The sequence below is a fragment of the Mizuhopecten yessoensis genome, unplaced genomic scaffold, assembly GCF_002113885.1.
Source record: "Mizuhopecten yessoensis strain PY_sf001 unplaced genomic scaffold, ASM211388v2 scaffold10847, whole genome shotgun sequence".
NCBI classification, from domain to species: Eukaryota; Metazoa; Mollusca; class Bivalvia; order Pectinida; family Pectinidae; genus Mizuhopecten; species Mizuhopecten yessoensis.
The window spans coordinates 748,791-767,507 of NW_018408751.1; the positions used below are offsets into that span (position 1 = coordinate 748,791).

The window sequence follows — 18,717 nt, forward strand, 5'->3', positions numbered from 1 at the left end:
ATGCAGAACATGATCACATGACTATCTGATATTGTAATGAAACTGACATCTGTATGTCATTGTGTTCTACGCTATTTGATACACAAACTCGGAGAAGGGGCTTGTGAGATTAAAAGCTCGATATCATGACGAAAAAGGGTAAGTGTTTTAGTTACTCTCTGTACTCGCTCCACGCAAACCTTTCTTGCGAGAATTACATGTCAACAAACTTCTAATCGAAATACTAACGGTACATGTTTTTATTTCATGTTGGTTTAAACAATATGTTATTGTTTAGCAAATTCATTTTACTCATCTCCATATTTCAAGATAGAACCAACCAAAACCTCATATTTTTGCTAATGAAAAGAAAACTGAAATTAAATTGATCAGAATATGAGAGGGAAACAATCCTTTTTTGATAAAAAAAACAACGATAAGGGATCACTAAAGTGTCTACAAAACCGTAATTAAAAAATCAGATTGATAAAACTAGGGCGAAATATGAACAAAAGAAAGATTAATGTGGATGCCCACAGTACAAGAACATACATCCTCGATATCCAAGGGTTACCCTTACCTTTGCTCTACACCCCTCTCATAGCAAAATTGAAGGCACGCGGCTAGCTATTTGATTGGTGTCAGGTAAAAAAAACCTGACCAATCACTAGTCTGATACGTGTCCTTTGAAGATTACAATGGAGCGACGCCCGACTTCAAAACCTGTCATTTTTACCGTTACGCAACCGCGAGATTCTTATGATGTACATCAAAGGACCAAACTAGTCTTCCCGTCTCATCCACAAACAAGGTGTTGCACACTGAGCCATCAATTTTGCTATGACATATTCCAGGGGTGCAGAGAGCGAAAGTGAGCGTAACCCTGGATATCGAGGATGCATCGTAAGACACTATCAAAGAAGTGGAAATATTATCACAAGACGCATGCTGCAAACTACCATATATCTCAAAGCGAGTTCCCAATTGCATATTCCGTCTTTGCGTATTGCAGAGTTATCTTCTCTTGGGAGCAGGTATTGATTGTTACGTCATTGGTCTGTGTGAGAAAATTACGTCGTATTCTCAAAGATTGATGACGTTATTCTCACAAACAAGTGACGTAACAATCAATACCTGCTCCCAAGAGAAGATAACTCTGCAATAAGCAAAGACGGAATAGAGGATGTTTACGAGCTTTAGCGAGTTAAAATGAAATCGGAATTAGTATTGATCAAATAATTAAGTAAAGCATGTTTAATTTCACATTTTTTTTATTATGTAGTAAGAAAATTCTAAGAGAAAAAAAAACACTACCGAACGCACCTCAGTAATATAATGTCCTTACCGTTAATTGTGACGTCATCGTAATGTACCATGTGACGTCATAATATTGTTCCCTGTGACGTCATCGTATTATTTTTTGTGGCGTCTCAGTGGATGATATTTCACACAATACTTACTTATAAAACAAAATCATGTACAGGTTTTGATGCACTGTATCGGAGCCTATATGTATAAGATAAAGGCAGATATCTAACTATAAACCCACACGATATAGGTAACTGATACGATGGGCTCTGCTACATAAACAGACTGGATAGAACACACTAGTAGTACAGTATACAGTCATAAGATAACTCTCTCTCAGTGTCACGATACAACAGACTGTACAAAACACGGGAATGTGATGCAGAACATGATCACATGACTATCTGATATTGTAATGAAACTGACATCTGTATGTCATTGTGTTCTACGCTATTTGATACACAAACTCGGAGAAGGGGCTTGTGAGATTAAAAGCTCGATATCATGACGAAAAAGGGTAAGTGTTTTAGTTACTCTCTGTACTCGCTCCACGCAAACCTTTCTTGCGAGAATTACATGTCAACAAACTTCTAATCGAAATACTAACGGTACATGTTTTTATTTCATGTTGGTTTAAACAATATGTTATTGTTTAGCAAATTCATTTTACTCATCTCCATATTTCAAGATAGAACCAACCAAAACCTCATATTTTTGCTAATGAAAAGAAAACTGAAATTAAATTGATCAGAATATGAGAGGGAAACAATCCTTTTTTGATAAAAAAAAAAAAACCAACGATAAGGGATCACTAAAGTGTCTACAAAACCGTAATTAAAAAATCAGATTGATAAAACTAGGGAGAAATATGAACAAAAGAAAGATTAATGTGGATGCCCACAGTACAAGAACATACATCCTCGATATCCGAGGGTTACCCTTACCTTTGCTCTACACCCCTCTCATAGCAAAATTGAAGGCACGCGGCTAGCTATTTGATTGGTGTCAGGTAAAAAAAAACCTGACCAATCACTAGTCTGATACGTGTCCTTTGAAGATTACAATGGAGCGACGCCCGACTTCAAAACCTGTCATTTTTACCGTTACGCAACCGCGAGATTCTTATGATGTACATCAAAGGACCAAACTAGTCTTCCCGTCTCATCCACAAACAAGGTGTTGCACACTGAGCCATCAATTTTGCTATGACATATTCCAGGGATCTCAGTGGCGGACCCAGGGGTGTTGCCCTAGTTGCCCGGGCAACAACCTTTTTTCTGTGTCTTAAAATAATCTGGACTTAGGTTTTTGAAGATTTTCCTCTTCTTCATATGGGATTTTCTTCTAATATCAACCATCCTGTGAACTATGATTTTCTATGGCAAGCAGCAGTTTGAATATCTATATATGCCTAAGGGTGCAGTTGTCCAAACAAGGAGTTCACTACTTATACTCTAAACAATAGGGGATTAATCCTCTTTTGTTCCAGTCAGGTTAGTGGTGAAGGCTCAACGGACTGTCTACCTAATCGTATTGTTCTAATGTCACGGTGTGGTGGTCACCCTGTCCGTTGAGAGAGGATATATGTTAATTGTTATTTCAAAGGTAGAGTCCATTTCATGATAGATAAACCTGTATTTTCACCTGTGGTTTCATGTACACATGATCACCAGGAGTGATTTATTATACCTGTTAAAAAATTTAAATTTCAAAAATTTAAAAGACAGTAAAGCATCTACCTTAGTATTCTAGTTATATCTTCACATCGATCCCGTAAAACGGGATCGATGTGAAGATATTATTTTAATTAGATTGCCACCTTAGCATCACGTTATCAGGTGAATAATAACCAATGTTAGCATAAAAGCCTGGCATGTATATATATATCCTTTTTAACAGGTGTTGCCCTTGTACATATGCATGCATACAAATTCACAATAAAAGACAGTTAAATCATAATTCATATTTATGACAAAATAAATCAATATTTAATTGCCAAAATGCTCGCCTAAACTACATGCACATGAAAGGCATGACACAAACATCAACATTTTAACCAAAAACCTACATTTTTACCATTGTTTCAGAGAATTTGNCCCCCCCCGGGTCTAGAGAGTGAAATTGAGCTTAACCCCTGGATATTGAGGATGAAGAAATTATTAACTACGCCTTCCGAAAGGGACGACATCCGACATGTAAATCTAGGTCAAATCCAGTAATGTCAGTTCCTTACATCGCAAACTTGGGTAATGATAATGAATCCAAACGTCACATTTATTAACATAATCAAATCATCGAACTTCATTCCACACAGGAAAACAAAACATTTTCCCAGAGGGATCGTGATGGCCACCGTTAAACTTGCCCATAGTCTATATTAACCTGCATCTTTCAAAAGACTGTGTTGTTAAACTGTCTGTCACCAGTCGACGTCTTTGATGGAAGCCATGATATTCGGATCAAGCTATTTAATATTATCGAATCAACTGCAATGTGTAAATACCACATGTTGGGGAAGCAGGGGTGTTACTATCAAGGAATGGTAAGTTCACGATAGGAAAATCGCAATTTGCACGCTTATCGTACAGCTGTTCCTGTCATATGAATTGGATGGCCAAGTGGTTAAGGTGTCTGACATTTTGCTAGTTCGACTCCACCACTGGGTCGCGGGTTCGAGACCTACGTGGGGCAGTCGCCAAGTACTGGCCGTTGGTCGGTGTTTTTTCTCCGGGAACTCTGGCTTTCCTCCACCATCATGGCACGTCCTAAATGACTATAGCTGTTAATAGGACGTAAAAGACAAACAAACCAAACCATCCTCGATAATCCAGGGGTTCCGCTCATCACTTTTGCATTTTGCACTCCTCGAATATGTCATAGCAAAATCGAAGGGACGCGGCTAGCTATTTTATTGGTATTGGGTAATAAAAACTGACCAATCGCTAGGGCGATACCTATTCTGTGAATATTACAGAGGAGCGACACTCGACTTCAAAGCCAGTCAGTTTTACCGTTAGGCGACCGCGAGATTCTTTTGATGTACATCAAAGGGTCGAACTAGTCTTCTCGTCTCATCCACAAGGTGCTGCACACTGAGCTTTCGATTTTGCTATGACATATTCTTGGGGTGCAGAGAGAGAACGTGAGCGTTACCCCTGGAGTATCGAAGATGAGCATGTTAGTAACGGGCACTCTGCGTTTTAAAGGAAAACAAATGCTATAACAATATTAATGAACAAAGTATTCGATAAACTATTTAAGATGATAAATAATGTGTATTTTATTTTTAGATAAGAAGGAGAAAGAGAGGAGGTCGGGCCCTCCACCTATGAAACCAGGACACCAGTACCTAAATCCTGACAAGGATGACCAGATGGTTAGTTCTCACATCATATAGGACATGAGACCTTCTCGGGCGTAACGTTTTTTTGTAAACTCGGCCATAGCAGCTTGTAATATTTAACATCTTTGTATACTTGGCAATAAGAACTAGTAATATTTAAATCTCTTATTGTGTTGATTGGCTGGTAAGACTTATCTAAAAAACAAAATAGATGAAATACAGCTAACATTTCAGAATCACTAGTATTTCACCAGAAAAAAAATATCTCGTCAATGTCTCTGGTCTTCCAGAATGAAGGTCCCCAAACTTTAATACACGTGCATACCATTCTAACTGTTCAATGCAGTAAAACCTCGATAAAATGCTCCTCGTTTCATTTGCCATCTCAATAAGGAGAGGGCGCTCATAGGCTTTGCCTCTTGCCCAATTACTTTGTATCCAAGATCTGAACAACATATATTCTGAAATGAAATGAAAAAAATGCAACCTTGTTTACCGCCACCATGTTTCAATATTTCTTCTTTTCGTTTTTCTTAAGAATTCCCTAATACGTTTCCCTCATTTTTTCGCCAAACCCCGTTATAGCGCCAAATATTTCTCTGGACGAATGGTTGCAGTATAACGAGGTTTTACTGTATATCTTTAATGCAATCTCGCTTTTTTTCTGTTGAAGGAAATCATTGGATATTACCCCAACACCCTTAAGATAGTTATCGTATGGGGTCTCATCGTTATGACCGGAGGACTACTTCGTCTGTTTTACTATTGGTTCCCACATCTAATGATAAAGAGTTCTCACACGCGATGCGACCTACAACATGCTAGCATCGTTCTCCTCAAGGTAGGAACCACACAGTCAAGTCTGTCCTTAAAGACTTACCCATGGTACAAGTGACTGTGTTATTTCTACTGGTTCCCACATCTAATGATAAAGAGTTCTCACACTCAATGCGACCTACAACATGCAAGCATCGTTCTTCTTAAGGTAGGGATCCCAAAGTCAAATCTGCCCTTACATACTTACACACGTTATAAATTACTGTGTTATTTCTACTGGTTCCCACATCCTATGATACAGAGTTCTCACATGCGATGCGATCTGGAGCATGCAATCATTATTATCCCCACAGTCAAGTCTGTCCTTAAAGACTACTGTTATTACAACAAATTGGACGTACTAATTTTACATAATGTGATGTTTGGTGTTGGCAGTCAAAATCAGTAACACATTTGTTTGCCATTTTACATAAACATGCTAACACACGTAATAAGTTACTGTGTTACTTATTTTTCAGAGATTGGTGATGTTCGCGTATATGTTTAAGTTATACTACATGCTGCGTGAGTGTATCGCCCCTCCTCCGTTAATTATTTTTGTATGCATATAGGTTATGTTTTCCCGTCCGAACTTGCAGTTAACTGTGTGCAAGCAAATTTACATTAGATCGGTTAAAAAAAGGAGAAAAACCTGATAAAGCAATAAGGAAACCAAAATTTTGGGAAAAAAAGAATTTGGTGAATAGAAATAGTTAAACATGGCAATGCATTCGTTAACCTTGGTAGCCACATTTATCTATCATTCTTTTGAGTTGTGGCACATCCTCGATATTGCAAGGGTTACGCTTAGTTACGTTCTTTGTATCCCTTGAATATGTAATGATAAAATTGAAGGCACGAAGATAGATATTTGATTGGCCTCAGGTAAAAAAAGACACTGATCAATCGCTAGGACTGTTACTTGTCCTTTGAAGATTGCAGTGGAGCGACACTCGACTTTAAAGCCAGTCAATTTTACCGTAATGCTATTGCGAGATTCTTTGACGTACGAGGCGACTAAATTTTGGATCTTATCTTTTCTCTTATTTTTAAACCACTTTCTTCTTCCTAATGTCACCCTTGACAATGCCTCACTTTTGGCCTTGAGTTGAGCGTTGCCCCTATGAGAAAGGCTTTGGGTTGTGTTCCCTGGCCGAGATATACCAGAGTCTGTAAAAATGGTAGTTTCTACCCCTGCTTAACGCTCGGCAATTTAGAAGTGGGACGACTGGTTCGCCCGTTGTCAGTATAATGTGACCGGGTGGGATGTCCTGCTGGCAGTATGTTTCAGTGAGGTAGCACTATAAAGTCGGCATCAGTTCCGCGCTATCACAAGGAGACAAACACGAACATATCGCAGCCTCCCAAAACACACGCATACACTACACACATGCATCTTGCACACAGGGAAGGCCGTCCTTAAATGACCATATCTGTTGATAGGACGTTAAACAATACTAAACCAAACCAAACCTTTGATAACCATCAGAGGATCAAACTATTCGTCTTGTCTCATTCACCTGGTGGCGAGTTCAGAGCCTTAAATTTCATCATGATATAAATCCAGGGGTGCAGAAAGCGTAAATGAGCGTAACCCCTGGAGTATCGAGGATGGTATTGGCACGGTTCATTCTATACTTTACACATGATTTAATTTGAAATCAACCAGTTCCTCTTTTCCCTTAATTTTGTGTTTCATAAATTAAAGTGGTTTTTTTACGTACCCTCCCCCCTTGCTATTTCTGCATTAGTTTAGACAAATTTGAATTTTCTAACTTTTCGACCCCTAGCATTACCTATGAGTCCTGCAATGAAGAAACATCTGTATAATGCAGTATATTTTATATATGGCAGAATGTATCAATAATTATTTTTTTAAAGATGCAAGCACCTATGTGTGTGTGTTAAGTCTATCTTTTAATATTTTATTGTGAGAGATTGGTATTATTCACAGATGTTTCTTAACATGCAGTGTAAGTTAAGCTCACCTCTTCCTTTCATTCTTTGTATGCAAACAGGTTATGTCTTTCCGTCCAAACGTGCCGTTAACTACGGGTAGGGAAACATAGGTTCGCGATCAAGAGAGAAACCTTATAAAACAATCACTCATTAAGTTTTTAACCAATTCTCCTTCACTTCTGGTAATTCATGTAATTTAGTGATTTTGTACCGCCACTTGTGTTTAAACAGTAGCTTAGACCGAATTTGATTTTCACCATTTTGGCCGCTAGCATCACCGATGTATCCTAGAGGGACGGAAACGCTTTCTATTACCAGATGTTAAAGGTACAATCATGTGTGTTGGTGTGTTACGTTCACGTTTCTAAATAGAAAAAAACGATAATAGAAAGATGTTGCAATTGACCTATATAACCTGACTTTTTAACTCACAACATTGACCTATATAACCTGACAACTTTACACACAACACTGACCTATATAACCTGACAGCTTTACACACAACACTCACTTATATAACCTGACTTTTTAACTCACAACATTGACCTATATAACCTGACAGCTTTACACACAACACTGACCTATATAACCTTACTTTTTAACACACAACACTGACCTATATAACCTGACAACTTTACACACAACACAGACTTATATAACCTGACTTTTTAACTCACAACACTGACCTATATAACCTGACAATTTTACACACAACACTGGCCTATTTAACTTGACAACTTTACACACAACACTTAACCTGCCTTTTTAACTCACAACACTGACTTATATAACCTGACAACTTAACACACAACACTCACTTATATAACCTGACTTTTTAACTTACAACACTGACCTATATTACCTGACTTTTTAACACACAACACTGACCTATATAACCTGACAACGTTACACACAACACTGGCCTATTTAACCTGACAACTTTACACACAACACTTACTTATATAACCTGACTTTTTAACTCACAACACTGACTTATATAACCTGACTTTTTAACACACACCATTGACCTATATTACCTGACTTTTTAACACACAACACTGACCTATATAACCTGACCTTTTAACTCACAACACTGGCCTATTTAACCTGACAACTTTACACACAACACTTACTTATATAACCTGACTTTTTAACTCACAACACTGACTTATATAACCTGACTTTTTAACACACACCATTGACCTATATTACCTGACTTTTTAACACACACCACTGACCTATATTACCTGACTTTTTATCAAATATCACTGACTTATATAACCTGCCCTTTTAGCACACAACACTGACCTATATAACCTGAACTGTTAACTCACAACACTGACTTATATAACCTGACTTTTTAACTCACAACACTGACTTATATAATTTGACTTTTTAACTCCCAACACTGACCTATATAACTTGACAACTTTACACACACCACTGACTTATATAACCTGACTTTTTAACACACAACACTAACCTATATTACCTGACTTTTTAACACACAGCACTGACCTATATAACCTGACTTTTTTACACCCAACACTGACCTATATAACCTGACTTTTTAACAAATATCACTGACTTATATAACCTGACTTTTTAACACCCAACACTGACCTATATAACCTGACTTTTTAACACACAACACTGACCTATATAACCTGACTTTTTTACACCCAACACTGACCTATATAACCTGACGTTTTAACACACAACACTTACTTATATAACATAACTTTTTAACACACAACACTGACTTCTATAACCTGACTTTTTAACTCACAACACTGACCTATATTACCTGACTTTTTAACTCACAACACTGACCTATATAGCCTGACAACTTTACATACAACACTTACTTATATAACCTGACTTTTTAACACACGACACTGACTTATATAACATAATTTTTTAACATACAAAACTGACTCGAGGACTTCAAGGCGCATATACCCTATACAGCCCTTGAAGCCCTCATCACACGCTAGTACATGCTCCAGCTTTTAACCCTTTATCTTATACCCTGCACACACACACAAAAACCTAAAAAGAAAACCGTATCTTATCACTTTATCTGCACATGTTCCCAATGGCATGTACAGTTAAGAATAACATGTGTGTGTGTTCATCTGACACTTCTTACAGGACCAGTATCAACAGTGTTTTGTCTCCAGAGTAAAGACCAGTCAGGAAGAACCACTACATAACACTTGGTATGCATACTGACTTAATCTGTTTTCATTGTTAACAAAATGATTTTTTTTTTCATCGAAAGTTTGTTTTGAATAAATAAAAAAATATATCATTTAGTTACACACATTTCTCTGATTCTATACCATTGCATGTTATTGGTATATGAAATCTAGGCTAATATATTGAATCAATTGTTTTAAGTAATGGTTTCAGAATATTTTACATATAACACGTTTTATTATAATTAAGGATCAAGAAGAGGAAAGTAGCTGCTGTAACTGGAGTTGGTTACAAAACATCATCCTCATCAGTAGTCTTGGAGAGTATGACTGCTTTAACTGCTGTAGGATGCGACTCGGTAAGTGTTTCCAACACTAAGAAATATCTTCTCTTGTGAGCAGGTATTTATCGTACGTCATTGGTTTGTGTGATAAAATTACGTCGTTTTCTCAAAAATTGATGACGTTTCTCTCACAAACAAATGCCGTAACAATCAATACCTGCTCACACGAGAAGATAAATCTGCAATACGAAAAGACGGAATAAGTGTATCATCGTGGAAAATATCACGACGATCAGAAAACGTGATCCTGGATTCAACGTTCTTTCAACAGATATGGACATTTAATGACGTGCATCCATGTGGCTTGTGTAAGCGTGTATGTGTGTATATGTGCCGGAGTCAGGGTATGTAGATGTCCATGTGATAGCGCATATCTGATACCTCACTGCAAAAAGAAAAAAACAGCCGAAGGCACCAAAACAGCATTCGATCCGGTCACATTAAACCGCCAACAGCTATGCCAGTTGTTGCAGTTACCCCAACAGCTTTATGTTAAGCAGAGAATGACAACTACCATTTTTAAGGACTTTGGTATGTCCCGGCATTGGGACAGGGCCTAGTGCTTTCCTCACCTGCGCGAACGTTCAATATCAAAGACAAAAATGAGGTATTGCCAAGCAAAGAGCTAGAAATACTGCAATTGGTGCAGCAGACTTATTTTAGTCGTTTTTGTGTCAACGAGTAGAAGGCGCAACCGCAAATCCCAGGTTCTGCAGGGGATTCCCTCATTAGTCGCCCCTAAAGATCATGCAGTGGGGTACAGCAGTTTCTCATCCTGCGACCTGCAGGTGTGTTAGAAGTCAAGTGTCGCTCCTCCTATTTTCAAGAGACAAGTATTAGCATAGTGTTTGGTAAGATTTCTTTTACCTGAATCCAATCAAATAGGTAACTGCAGGCCTAAGCTTTTGTCAGTCATGACATATCCAAGAGTGCAGTGAGCGTAAGAAAGCTAATCAACTGGAATTTCGAGGATATGAAAGGACGAAGATAGGAAAAGAAAAAACACATTTTTTTTTTATTTTGTCTCTTTTCTCTTTACATTTTTTTTTGCATCGTTTAAACATGAATATATAAATAAAAAAGATATTACATAAACATAAAATTCTAATGCATATTTTAAGAAAAAGAACGAAGTAGGGTTCGGTGTTGATTTCTTCGATATACAATTTGATAAAAATAAAGTGTGTGAAAAAAATAACATCTCTTAAATTATGTCGGTTAAATGACTACGTGAGTTTTGATGCAATCAGAGATATGTTGGTTCTATTTTCTGTTATTTATTTCTTTATATCAGTGACTTAACAGTTAAATGTTTAGTTGTTTTTTCTTTTCCAGTTTAATATTGACTTTTCAAGGTATTTTATTACCAAGAAAGAGAAATACATTTGGAATGATGAGACAAACGTTTTTCAGAAAATGAAGTAAGTGTATCGTTTTAGAAACCATTAAAATGGGGTTAAAGGATAAATAACTTAATATAAAAATCTGCAACTGCCTAAGGTATCCTTCCAAAATGAATTATTATTCATTGCATCTCTTTTTAAAAATAAACTTCCTGTTTGAAAAAGTAGAACGAATGACAAGACGACCATAAATTGATAAGACGATCAATGGACTATCAGAGTTGAACTTATTTTATTTTAAAGACAGTTATATCATTTCATCATAAATACGTTATTTCATTTTGTATTTTCTTAAAATGTCTGGAATATATATTTTATGTACCTTTCTTTCAAATTTAACTTTCAAACGTGAACCATTTTGCTCACTTGTGGTCAATTCATTGGCGAAAAACATAACGTTCCGGTCAAAATTACCGGTCAGTTAACCTTTGTGTTTCTTATAGGGGTCTTGAGGACAATACAGACTGTTCATTCTTTCATAAACTTGAGGGTTTGTCTAAAGATCAACAACAGGAAAGGTAAGATTTTAATATATATACAACATTTGATATAGCGCCCTATCTAGCTAACATAAGCCACTCTAAAGCGCTTTACAGTACATAGATATACAATTTAATATAATGAATACAATAAGCATATACATTAATCAATACAATTATTTTAAAAACCAATGAAATGGGCGTAAATAACTAAATATAAAAATCTGTAACTGCTTAAGGTACTCTTCCAAAATGAATTATTATTCATTACATCTCTCTTTACGGATCCTTCTTCCTCTGCTTAACACGAGATATTCATTTAAGTTTCTCGTACCTACAGTAACTTCCCCTTTATTTCGTTTTTGATATGTTGATGGACAGGGCCAGAGTACTACCAAATATGAGTTGGTTAGAGCGACAATCTCATGACCGGAGGTTCATGTTTCAAATCCTGATATAGTCCAGAGACATATTTACTTCCAGATCACTTTGTTGATTCGTTTTTTGTTCATTTTGTTTTTTCGAAAATATTTCTGCAAGTTATGGGTTTTTTTCAGAACTGTTTTGTTTAAGATATGATTATACCGGAAAACATGTATAGTTATGATTTTAGCAATGTTACGGGGATACTTTTGCAATTGTCTTAGCTTTTCAATTCTTTATTAAATACATTTGAAAGTTCTGCAACGACAAAACTAGTTTCTGCCATTATAAGGTGCAATTTGCTTAGAACAATGCTACCAATTTAGTGATGGTATATCTTAGTGTATGTACCAAATATATACAAAAACAGCCACTTGCTTCTATGCCTTCACTGCCGTGAATAACAATGTTTTTTCAAGTTGATATTTTCTTATATTTCAATGATAAAATATGTAACAAATGGCATTTGTTTTTAACTGTAGGCGTATTAGGTTTGGAGAAAATTCCATTCGAGTTCACGTATCACCTGTGATAGAGATAATCTTAAAGCAGGTAAACATATCAACCAAATTTTTAATGTCTTTTTAACCTACTATTAAATTTAACGCAGTCCTTAAATATTGACACGTTTTGTTTAAATTAATGATAAAAGGCAATGTTAATAATAATTCATTATCACACTTTATCTTTTCTAGATTCATTTGTCCCACGAACTGTTTTCGACGACAGGATTTTTTGTAATAACACTTGGTTCTTACCACTGTGAGAATAAATCCTCTATGTTTTGAATAAGCCTCGATGTGCATGGTTGAAACTATGAAAAAACGTAAACTTGGTAAAATATCTTGTTTTGAAATTTAATATAACTAAGATATACAAAGAATTAAGGATTCTCCTATTTGTAGGTGATGTCACCGTTCTACATATTTCAAATGTTTTCGTGTGCTCTTTGGCTTCAAGAACAATATTATTACTATACCATCAGCCTCCTGGTCATCAACTTCTTCTCTATCGCGAGTTACATCTACCAGACCAGAAAGGTAATATTATTAACCGCCGTCATACACCTCACATGGAGAAAAAGTAGAGTTTGATTTCAAGTAATAACATCTGTGAGACGAGAAAGGAAATATTAATAACATAAAAAATATCTTGTAAATATGTAAGTGTTCGTTATCGTCATGCATCTACGAGATTGGCTATAAAAAGCCAAAATGCTTGGTTTTGTAGCATCTAGCAGACAGTCACCTTACAGTTCACTGAATTATATGTACAAGAAGAAAAATATCAACCTCACATGCATAGCATTGAATATAAAGTACATCCTTTACATGCACATATAAATGGTTGTGACTGTTCCTTACATAGATGCAAAGAGCCCTGCGGAATACGATTGCAATGTCTACAATAGTATCTGTCTGCCGGGGAGGCCAGGGTAAATATATCATTCTTGTTCTTTTTTACCAAATTTATTATTCTTTTCATGTTTTTGGCTGCGTTTCAGCAACATTTCACCAAGCTTTACCGATTACACGGAAGTCATATCAACTAATGAACCAGGGAATACTGTCCGAGTGACAAAATTTGCGTTCGTTCATAAATGAAAATACATGTGGCTATATTAATGAGACTTTGAAAATGAAAAAACCGGAAGTACTGAAATGTGAAACCTGTAAAAACATATAAGAAAATTTATCATTTTCTCGAAACATGATAAAAAACATATCAGCTTAAAAGCACTATGGGAGTAACCCATATTTAAAAACATTTGTTTAAGATTTTAAATAATTGACTTAACTTAATGCTGGCTTCACTAAATTATTCATTTATGTTTAATGCGGATGTGACGTGCGTTTGTGTTGAACAAATACAAATATTTATTAAAGCTAGCATAAAATACAAATGCAATGTGTATACATGTTAAGCAAATAACCAGCCATACTCAAGGAAAGTTCAGTCATATTTAGCACACATTTATGACGTCATACTATTGATGACGTCAACTATCAGAATATGTGCTAAGAAGGTAGTCATTTTTTATTTAACTACCATGTGTGCCCTTTTTTCTAGTTTTAGGGATGTGCATCCGACATTAATATATCATGTAATACTTAATTACCATTTACAACAGTGTACGAGGACATATCCTCCGAGGACCTGGTCCCTGGCGACGTCATAGAGATCCCAAGACGAGGCTGCATGATGCAGTGTGACGCAGTACTCGTATCTGGAAACTGTATCGTCAACGAAAGCATGCTGACAGGTAGGTTACTTATCAATGTTTTACTTTTTTTTCTAGATTCTATTGATAAATGAAGAGTTAATTGAAAAAAAAGTTCTTTCTTCAATTGATTTAGTATGCAGCACGTTGAATCCAGTGGCCACAAAGGCAGGATCGATTAAATATTGGTGATATCACTTCTTTAATTTTCTTTGTTGTTTCACTATATAATATGTTGCGAAACAACCATGCAATGAAAAGTAAAGAAAAATGAATGGCACACGTACAATTTATATTATATTTTTGAAATATAATTATACAAATATAAATATTATGGAAATTTCAAAACATATGAGTATCATAACACATCTAAATTATTGCAGAAATTACCTCCTATGGTCAATATTCATTGTATACCCAATTAATTGCGCATTTGACCGGTAGATAGAATTGAACAAAGATTTTCAATGCCAGGCATATACATCAACCATTTAAGGCCCTTCTGTCTGTTGGGTTAAACAAGATTACTTTCGATTCGATTTCCGTCGATATGACACCAAAGGATACTTTTACATCTGTTTACGTTAAACTCTAAATATAATTATTGAATGATAGTACTACATCCTAAGAAATTCAATACAATATATGTGATATAACACTATAAATATGTAGGTGAAAGCGTCCCAATGACTAAGACTCCTCTACCCAGACACGATAATGAGGAACTGTTTAGCATCAAGGAGCATGCGCGCCATGTGTTGTTCTGTGGTACCAAGGTCATACAGACACAGCAGCAAGGTCAAGACAAGGTCAAAGCCATTGTTGTCCGCACAGGTTCGTCATGGAACCATTAATAAGTATATATTACACCTAATTAAGTTATTGATCTTTCATGAAGAAGAGAGGCAATCTAGTAAGAATGTAGCATTGCTGCTCTTAAGCTGTGATACTTATTTCAAATTATCGAATTTTGACAGATTAATGAATCAATGAATAGGCTCACATACAATATAGGCAATGGAGGCGATGGATGGCAATCTACAGAAACATTTTTTAGCTCTCTCATAATTTAGCGCAATAGCTAAAGCGCAAAAAGCACGCAAAAAATAGTACAACCGCTATAAAAGGTAAGCTTAATATATGAGGAGGAAACCAGAGTACCCGGAAAAAAACACATGGTCGAAAAGGTATGGGGTAACAAGGGTGATTTATGTAAGTTGAAATATCTTGTTTCATAATTGTTGTAAAATAAATGAAGTTTATATATATTATATGAGGTGCTGAATTCGTGATATTGTTTTATCAAATCTCATAAAATATGCAAATTATTTTCAATATTAGAAAAAAAATACATGATTTCAAATTAAGAATACATTTTATGACATTTTACATTTTATCTAAACAAATAATAATCTGATTGTGTACTGCAGTTGAAACGAAAATATATTAATGACAATCCGGATTTTTTAAAAATTGATATATCGTAATTGTTTTTATTTTTACATTTACAGGCTTCAGTACAACAAAGGGTGGCCTTGTGAGATCAATCCTATACCCCAAGCCTGTCGAGTTTAAGTTTCAGCGAGATAGCTATATCTTTATAGGCTTGCTCTCTTTAATGGGAGTCGTGGGTTTCACGTATACTATCATAATCATGGTATGTTCCTTTGTTTGTTTGTAGTATACTGATTGACCACGTTTCACTTTCTTATAATTATGATTGATTGGTTGATTGCTAATTTACGTCATCACAACGGCTATGATCACAATCATTACAATCGTAGTTTTTAGATGGTGAGGCCACTCAAGCAATATGCTAGTTAAAATATTAACAAAATGATAACAAATTAATAGTTTATTAAGTTATTGATATAACAAGTTATAAAATGAAATAAAAAAATAATCTTTATTTAACGTCGTGTACATTGTCAACAACAAACATAAGCTCTGTAGAGCTTTTATTACGACGCCGCCTAGGAAACAAATGATGCAATAGTTATTTGGTGAATTTTATATATCTTATTTATATATGAAACGTTCTAGGTCGATGAAAGATGTTTAAATTTAAACATAGATATGAATATTGGTACTTTTTTGTTTGTGACAAAAACGGCTTGATACTTCATCACAAAACTATTTTTTGTTTAGATACAGCGTGGCTTTTCCGCGTCGGAGATAATCCTCCGGTCGCTGGACGTAGTCACAACAGCAGTGCCGGCTGCGCTCCCCTTGGCCTTGACGATTGGTGTGGTGTTCGCCCAGAGTCGTCTACAAAAATGTAACATCTACTGTATAAGTCCTAATAGCATCAACGTTAGCGGCACAATCAACGTGTTTTGCTTTGATAAGGTAATTAGACCTTTGTGTCTTAATTTAAGGCTCGAGGCGCCCCGTCCCATTAGAGTGAAAACGCTAAAGAAATATGCTAAAATATGTTATGCATACCGGTAAAGTTTCGTTGTAGGTTAACTTTCACATTTTCGCCCTCCGTTATGGTAGCGAATCTACCATTAGTGAACAATTTTATGCATATAGTAGGTAAATGCGATGGGCGAAATTAATCTTGGGCAAATACGGATTTCACCTAATAAGGGCGAAAATTTGAATGGGCGAAAGTTGCAAAATACAAAAATATTAGATTCTCTTTAATTTAATTTACGGTTGAATTTTTTATTCATACAAGTTCTGTCAATCTCTACTTTGTGCAGCTATGGAGTTTTAAAGGTTATATTTAGTAATAATTGGAAAAAATGTTTTTATCATGCGAGACATTTTCATTGTGTTCACGAAAATTTCATGAATTTTCGATATTGTTAAATCTGTTGTTTAACAAAAAAACTAACGTCATCAGTAAAAAATCAGTCTTCAATTCAGTGAGACCCGAAAATGCAGCACTTTTCTTCATTTTTGTTTTTTTATATCTTTTGTTGCATAATGAATTCTTCTTAAATATATTTTAAGTGTCATGAGCAATATTCGTTTCATATCTGATATTTAAGAACACATCGAATCCAATACACACAATATATATATCATAATAATGTCTTGAAATACGAAATATGCAGCCTCTTTATACCTAAAGTATTAATCTATTTTTGTACCATACTGACAATCTTACAGACAGGTACTCTGACAGAAGATGGTCTGAAGCTACAAGGAATAGTACCGGTGTCTGCAAACAGGTACGAGTGATGAATGATAGGTTAACAACACCACACTTTTTGTTTTAAATAAATTGATCAGGTTGTAAACTGTTATCTTTGGTTCGAGACCTTGAGTTACTTTCTCTCCCTCCCATGAGGTATAATACTGCCGAAGCTGAAAGACCCCAACCCACAACCTCTACCATGCACACATATATTGTTTATGAAACTTTAAAAAAGGGACAAATTCACTCTCGAGAGTTTATAACAAGATATGCATGAAGTTTAATCTATTGACATATATTATTTATTTTGTTTGTTTGTTTATAAGATATCTGCCCGAGACTGAGACACTTCAGGAATGGATGGGAAGTTCATTGTTCAATGCCATGGCTACGTGTCATTCACTTACTGTTATAGAAGGGGAGACAACTGGTGATCCCTTAGATCTCATTATTTTTGAAGCCACAGCCTGTGTGAGTCGGATATAAAGTATACCTTTGTCAACATTCATAAGGATTTTTCAATGCTTACACGTATATTTAGAAAACATTCAAAACAAAGGTTTTTCAAGTATCTTTCAACTTATCGCAAAACGTATCGTATACACTACCTGAGAGTTAGGGTATTCTATTTATTTTATTTATTTTATTTGTGTGGTCTATATCGCTCGAACGTTAATATGTGATACACGTAAGACCTTGTACGTAACGATCAAAGCTAGGCGATATACCCTTGTTTTTTAGATTAAAGTCTGCCCAGTGTACTGTGAAAATTAACAAAAGTGTTACTTAGTGTTACTTGTTTATACTTTAAACCGGAAAAAAACATATAATTGAATTCCACTAAAATGATTGAACGTCATGTTAATAATATAACTGATACGGTTTTATTAATCTATAGAGTCTGGCTGAATCAAGAGCAGCTCATAGTCAGTTTGCCTTACCCGTTTCTACTGTGGTCAAACTGCCGACAACACAGAAGTCTGATGTACGTATATGATATAGTGCCTGTAACATATGGTCTGAATACCGTTTAAATTGCGTCTGTGTCCTAGTCTGAAGGACGCTTGTATGCGCTGCAACATCAATATTTGAT

At 35.6% G+C, this 18,717-nt stretch overlaps 1 protein-coding gene across 1 annotated transcript in view; it reads left to right on the plus strand.

The window, feature by feature from the left end:
* The first annotated feature begins 1,660 nt into the window (after nucleotides 1-1,660).
* Nucleotides 1,661-18,717, plus strand: part of LOC110462937 (probable cation-transporting ATPase 13A3) — a 38,590-nt gene continuing 21,533 nt past the window's right edge. Inside the window, exons 1-17 of the mRNA XM_021517187.1 lie at nucleotides 1,661-1,804; nucleotides 4,578-4,663; nucleotides 5,304-5,471; nucleotides 9,560-9,627; nucleotides 9,857-9,965; nucleotides 11,286-11,371; nucleotides 11,797-11,871; nucleotides 12,738-12,807; nucleotides 13,161-13,295; nucleotides 13,624-13,690; nucleotides 14,387-14,518; nucleotides 15,149-15,310; nucleotides 15,988-16,133; nucleotides 16,625-16,825; nucleotides 17,597-17,658; nucleotides 17,951-18,095; nucleotides 18,523-18,609. Of these exons, the coding sequence (XP_021372862.1) occupies nucleotides 1,792-1,804; nucleotides 4,578-4,663; nucleotides 5,304-5,471; nucleotides 9,560-9,627; nucleotides 9,857-9,965; nucleotides 11,286-11,371; nucleotides 11,797-11,871; nucleotides 12,738-12,807; nucleotides 13,161-13,295; nucleotides 13,624-13,690; nucleotides 14,387-14,518; nucleotides 15,149-15,310; nucleotides 15,988-16,133; nucleotides 16,625-16,825; nucleotides 17,597-17,658; nucleotides 17,951-18,095; nucleotides 18,523-18,609 (1,812 nt within the window). The 5' untranslated portion in view covers nucleotides 1,661-1,791. The remainder of the gene's footprint in view (nucleotides 1,805-4,577; nucleotides 4,664-5,303; nucleotides 5,472-9,559; nucleotides 9,628-9,856; nucleotides 9,966-11,285; nucleotides 11,372-11,796; nucleotides 11,872-12,737; nucleotides 12,808-13,160; nucleotides 13,296-13,623; nucleotides 13,691-14,386; nucleotides 14,519-15,148; nucleotides 15,311-15,987; nucleotides 16,134-16,624; nucleotides 16,826-17,596; nucleotides 17,659-17,950; nucleotides 18,096-18,522; nucleotides 18,610-18,717) is intronic.